Here is a 5000-nt window from a genome sequence, read left to right as displayed (position 1 = left end):
GGGCCCTGCGTCACGCCCGTGTTCCCTCCGATGCCGAGCACCTGCCCGCAGGGATGGGTTCGGGTACTGTGGGGGTAGGGGTGGGTTCGGGGACCGTGGGGGTAGGGGACCGATGCCGAGCACCTGCCCGCAGGGATGGGTTCGGGTACTGTGGGGGTAGGGGTGGGTTCGGGGACCGTGGGGGTAGGGGACCGATGCCGAGCACCTGCCCGCAGGCCGACGTGAAGTGCTGCGCGTACTCGTAGATGTGGAAGCCGCACAAGTCGGCGCCTGCAGTTCATCCTTGACGCCTCACAGTCGCAGGGGCTCGTAGGCCTGTGTGCGGCGCCGCACAGGCCGGCGCCGAGCACGCCGCGCAGGATCTCCTCGCGGTGTGGCAGAGTCAGGTACATGTCGGCAATCACAAACGGCGTGTGCAGGAACCAGCCGATGGAGAGGCTTGGCGAGGCGTCGCGGAGGTACTGTGGCAGCAGCATCAGGTGGTAGTCTTGCACCCACACCGTGTCCAGCTCGGTCGGGGAGATTGACATGACGGCGTCGCAAAAGGCGGCGTTGGCCGCCTGGTAGCAGGGGAGGGGGAGGGGGGCTTCGGGTACCGTGGGGTAGGGGAGGGTGGGTTCGGGTACCGTGGGGTACGGGAGGGTGGGTTCGGGTACCGTGGGGTAGGGAAGGGTGGGTTCGGGTACCGTGGGGGTAGGGGAGGGTTGGTTCGGGTACCGTGTGGTATGGGAGGGTGGGTTCTGGTACCGTGGGGTAGGGCAGGGTGGATGCCGCCTGGTAGCACGACCACTGGCGCTCCGCCGCGTCGCCGTGCGAATAGAGCATCGAGAGGGGGATGTTGTGGAGCAGCGCCCAGAGCACATTGGTTGATAAGCTGTTGTAGTAGGCGTCCGCCACCTCCTCGTGGAGGTAGACAGGTCAGCCGCGCAGCGGATAGTGTGATGCGAGAAGAGTCGTGAACAGCTGCTTACTCATCAGGAGGAACCAGACCATTGGTATTACATCCATGGATCGCGACTCAGAGAGAGTCCCCTGAGAGATCTAACTAGATGCCCATGGGGGGTGCGCGTGTCGTGGGCGTGTCGTGGGCGTGTCGTGGGCGTGTCGTGGGCGTGTCGTGGCGGTCTCCGTTTCTTTGACGTGTCGGCGGTGGCAGCATCGGTGGCAGCAGCGGTAGCGGTGGCAGCAGCAGTCGCCATCAGTGAGCTATGGCCGCAGTGCTGTCAGGCAGTGCAGCTGTGCGCTGGCAGCTGTGCGCTGGCAGCTGTGTGTTGGCAGCAGCTGTGCGTTGGCGCACCTCGACCCCAACCCACCCAACCCACGTGATCGAAAAGTCCCGCACGCCTACCACGGACGGCCCCGAGAGCTCAGCGCACGCCCTCCGCCCGCCCACTCTACCACTACCAGAGCGAGGAGCAGGTTCGCCCAGGAAGGCCGAGACGAGGCCTCCCGAGGAGCGCTTGAGCTCCCACTCGCCGTTGGCGTTCTTGACGGGCGTCACCGGCAGCCGGTTTGCGACGACAATGAGCCGCCCTCCCGCCTCGCCCCCCGACTCGAGCTTGATCCGAGTCCGTTCCGCCTCCAGCTGCCGCGATAGCTCCTGGATCTGTGGCGCGGCGGGCGGCGCGGGAGCGGGCGTCGGCCGGTGGGCCGCCGAGCGAGTGCACTCGCGCCGCGGCACGCTCGCCGCGGCCGCGCGGTGGGGCTGGGCGCGGCAGCGCAGTGGCGCACCTGCGACATGAGGTGGAACTCGTTGTCCTTCTCGCGCTTCTTTGCGACCATCTCGAGCTGGCGTGAGAAGGACGAGCCGAAGGAGCCGCCGCGCGGCGAGCCCTCGACCGCCAGCTTGTCATGCGGTTGGGGGCTGGAGGACATCCGTCGCTGGCAGAACTCTCGTGCGCCTATGCGCCCGCCTAGCTAGGTGTAAGAAAAAGGTGTAAGAAATTTGGGAAACCGAGTAGGGCGCCGGCACCCCAGCGTAGACCTCCTTTTGGTATATATAAAATTTGCGGGCCGCTTTTCTCGTCCTTGATATATCCTAGCTATAAAAGAATTTGCTGCCGGTCGTATGTATGAAATTTGAGAACAACGCGTTTAGTGTGTGAGTGAGTATTCTTGATACGAAACCACGACGACACACACCAGTCGACTCGCATCGGTTGCCTCCATGAACGGCGGAGCTATTCTCGCGCCCACACCACACCTGGCTCCAAACGTGGACACGCCCATAGCTGGGGACACTACTAGGTCACGCATGGCATCACAGAAGTTTTGTCTCTGGGCCCCGAAAGGCATCTCTAGCAGCGTCGTTACGCAAGCATGCGCCCTCCCCTCCTGGGCGCATGCGCCTCACGTCTCGCCAGAGCATAAGCCCTTGGCGTGTGGCGAGACGAGTTTTTCGCCATGCAGCGAGCAGCAAGCCGCCCGCCGCAAACAGCCGGAGGCATCGCCACGGCACTGGCTGCGCCGCGCTCCCGCACCCGTCGACGAAGCTCCCCCCGCGGAAGACCGCGCGTAGCGACGCCTTGTCGATCGAGATGGGCGCGCCTGAAGCTCGCCCACCTACTGCCCCTGAGAGTTGGTTACGAGTGGGATCAGCTCCCCCCCTTGGGATCGAAGCCGCCACAACCTCACACCCAACACCACAGGCGGGATCAGAAGGGGACTCCACACCGGACACCGCCCGGGCACAGCCCCCCTACCCGTCGGATCGCACAGGGCCCCCTAGGAGCAGCCCACACAATCACGCATCGGCAGATTGAGTGCCTGAGTCAGGCAGACAGCACAGACAAGAGGAGAGAGAGGAGAGAGAGAGAGAGAGAGAGAGGAGAGAGGAGAGGGTGAGGGTGTGAACACACGTGAGGAGTGGGGGAGGGTGTCTGTGGTGGGCTGTAGTCCTACTACGTGGTTACAACCACGCGCCCCTCAGGAGCTTAAGGTAGAGTGTTTGGGTGTCAAAACACCGGGTCGGCGCCAGGCTTAGACGGCCTGTCGCAAGACGGGTTGACTGCGAGGCAGTCCGAGCACGAACTAGTCGTCGATCCGCTGACAATCCCCGCCGCTTCACCGTCGGAGCGGCGGCGGGTGAGAGTTAGTCAAAGGTCCACCAGCACAGCCTCCAGCCACCAGCCTCCACCTCCACCGTCGAGCCGTGATCGCTGCCGCCCGCGACGCCGCCCGCCGCGTCAGATGCCCGCGACGCCCGCCGCGAGTCGAGTCGGAGAGCCGAGCCGCACCAGCAGCAGCATCTGCACCACCAGCAGCAGCAGCAGCACCACCACCACCACCCGAGAGAGAAGCGCACCTGCCCGACGCCGCCCGCCGCGTCAGACGCTCGCGACGCGCGCGTCGAGCCCAGTCGCAGAGCCGCGCCGCGCCAGCAGCAGCATCTGCACCAGCAGCACCATCACCACCAGCAGCAGCACCAGAGAGAGGCACTGCATGGTGACAGCAGCGCAGAAGCGCTCGCAGAGCGGCGCGCAGCGCCGCGCACGCCACGCCGCGGGCGGTCTGACGAGCGCAGCGTACGTCGGCCGCGAGCCGCGCCGCCAGCCGTTATCGGATCTACAGAAAAGAAACGCAGCGCCGCTCGTCCTTTGATGGCGGCGGTCCGCTCTGTAGTGGCGGCGCAGGGTCGCGCGCTGCTGCGGCGCAGCCCGCTAGCGGCCACCGCGTCGCGGCGGCTCCGCCAGTCCGCGGCCGTGGCCGTTCGGCGCAACTCCACCGCCGTGGCGGCCTCCCCCGCGGACGAGGAGGAGTTGCGGTGGGAGGCCGACTTCGTTGCTGCGACTGACACGATCTACGACTCGTCGCGCTCGTTCGAGGACAGCGCGGCCGGTCTGCGCGCCCTCATCAAGACTGGCCTGCTTCGGCACACCGACCTCCGCGACCGCCCCGAACGCTTCTTCAAGGCGCACCGCCTCCTTGCGCGCCACGCAGTGCAGCAGGGTCCCGGCTTCTGGATCCGGTTCACGGTGCACTACAACCTGTGCTTCGGGACGGTGCTCGCCGTCGGGAGCGACGAGCAGATCGCGGCGCTCGACGACGTCGAGGCCACCGGCCAGCTCGGCTGCTTTGCGCTCACGGAGAAGCTCGCCGGCGTGCAGTCGGGCCTGATCGTGCAGACAAAGGCGGTATTCGACGAGGGCACAGACTGCTTCGTCCTGTCCAACGTGGGCGAGACGGACGGGGCGTACAAGAACTGGATCTCGCAGGGCTTCGTGGCCGACAAGGCGGTCGTCCTGGCCGACCGGAGTTGAAATCCTTCTGTTTTAATCGCCAACCACTACTCCTGATTAGGCGGTCGTCCTGGCCGACCTTTCCATCGGCGGGGAGCGCAAAGGCCCCCCACGCCTAGAGGCCGAGTACTTGAAAGTACGCATTCTTGTCTCCCAACCCGCGCTCGAGCGGACACGTATTCAGCCGCCTTCGGCCGCACTCCGCTGTATTCACTGTTCGTTGCAAGCACGCTTTACTCACGCGGTGCTCCGAGGACTCTGCACAGTGCCGTACTCCCGCCCCGAGGATGGCGTCTTGAGCACGCAGGCCCGCACGCCTTTCTGATGGACATGCGCACCGGCGGGCGGCTGACAGCGGGAGTCTCGACGGGCGACATGGGCACGAAGACTGTCGGCATAATATAATATTATATAAAAACATATAATATAATATAATATAGGCGACATGGGCACGAAGACTGTCGGCAACGACCTCGACAACGTGTGGACCCCTAGACGCTGAGCCGAGATGAGCCGAGACGAGCTGAGATCACCCGAGACGAGCCGAGATGACCCGAGGCGAGCCGAGATCACCCGAGATGACCCGAGAACACCCGAGATGAGCCGAGAACACCCGAGATGACCCGAGATGACCCGAGACGAGCCGAGATCACCCGAGACCCTAGACGCTGAATCGATCTTCTTGTACTCCGAACTAGCGCTCGAGAGGACGCGTGTTCCGCGGTGCTCCGGCCGTACTCCGCTGTATGCTCTGCACAACAC

At 64.9% G+C, this 5000-nt stretch overlaps 2 protein-coding genes across 2 annotated transcripts in view; one reads left to right on the top strand and one right to left on the bottom strand.

The window, feature by feature from the left end:
* The window catches only part of EMIHUDRAFT_427087 (hypothetical protein), a gene marked incomplete at its 3' end in the record, with an annotated part of 4322 nt that extends 2791 nt beyond the window's left edge, over positions 1–1531 (bottom strand). The window contains exons 1-5 of the mRNA XM_005777616.1: positions 1304–1531; positions 718–897; positions 296–509; positions 206–270; positions 1–41 (exon numbers count right to left, since the gene is read on the bottom strand). The exon at positions 1–41 is cut by the window's left edge and continues 109 nt beyond it. Coding sequence (XP_005777673.1) covers positions 1–41; positions 206–270; positions 296–509; positions 718–825 — 428 coding nt within the window. The 5' untranslated portion in view covers positions 826–897; positions 1304–1531. The remainder of the gene's footprint in view (positions 42–205; positions 271–295; positions 510–717; positions 898–1303) is intronic.
* A 2063-nt stretch (positions 1532–3594) lies between these two features.
* Positions 3595–5000, top strand: part of EMIHUDRAFT_450487 (hypothetical protein) — a 4441-nt gene continuing 3035 nt past the window's right edge. Inside the window, exons 1-3 of the mRNA XM_005777615.1 lie at positions 3595–4250; positions 4318–4342; positions 4546–4628. Coding sequence (XP_005777672.1) covers positions 3600–4250; positions 4318–4342; positions 4546–4628 — 759 coding nt within the window. The 5' untranslated portion in view covers positions 3595–3599. The remainder of the gene's footprint in view (positions 4251–4317; positions 4343–4545; positions 4629–5000) is intronic.

The sequence above is a fragment of the Emiliania huxleyi genome (assembly GCF_000372725.1).
Source record: "Emiliania huxleyi CCMP1516 unplaced genomic scaffold EMIHUscaffold_26, whole genome shotgun sequence".
NCBI lineage: Eukaryota > Haptophyta > Isochrysidales > Noelaerhabdaceae > Emiliania > Emiliania huxleyi.
Note: the sequence above shows the minus strand (reverse complement) of the source record. Positions and strands in the feature narration are given on the sequence as shown.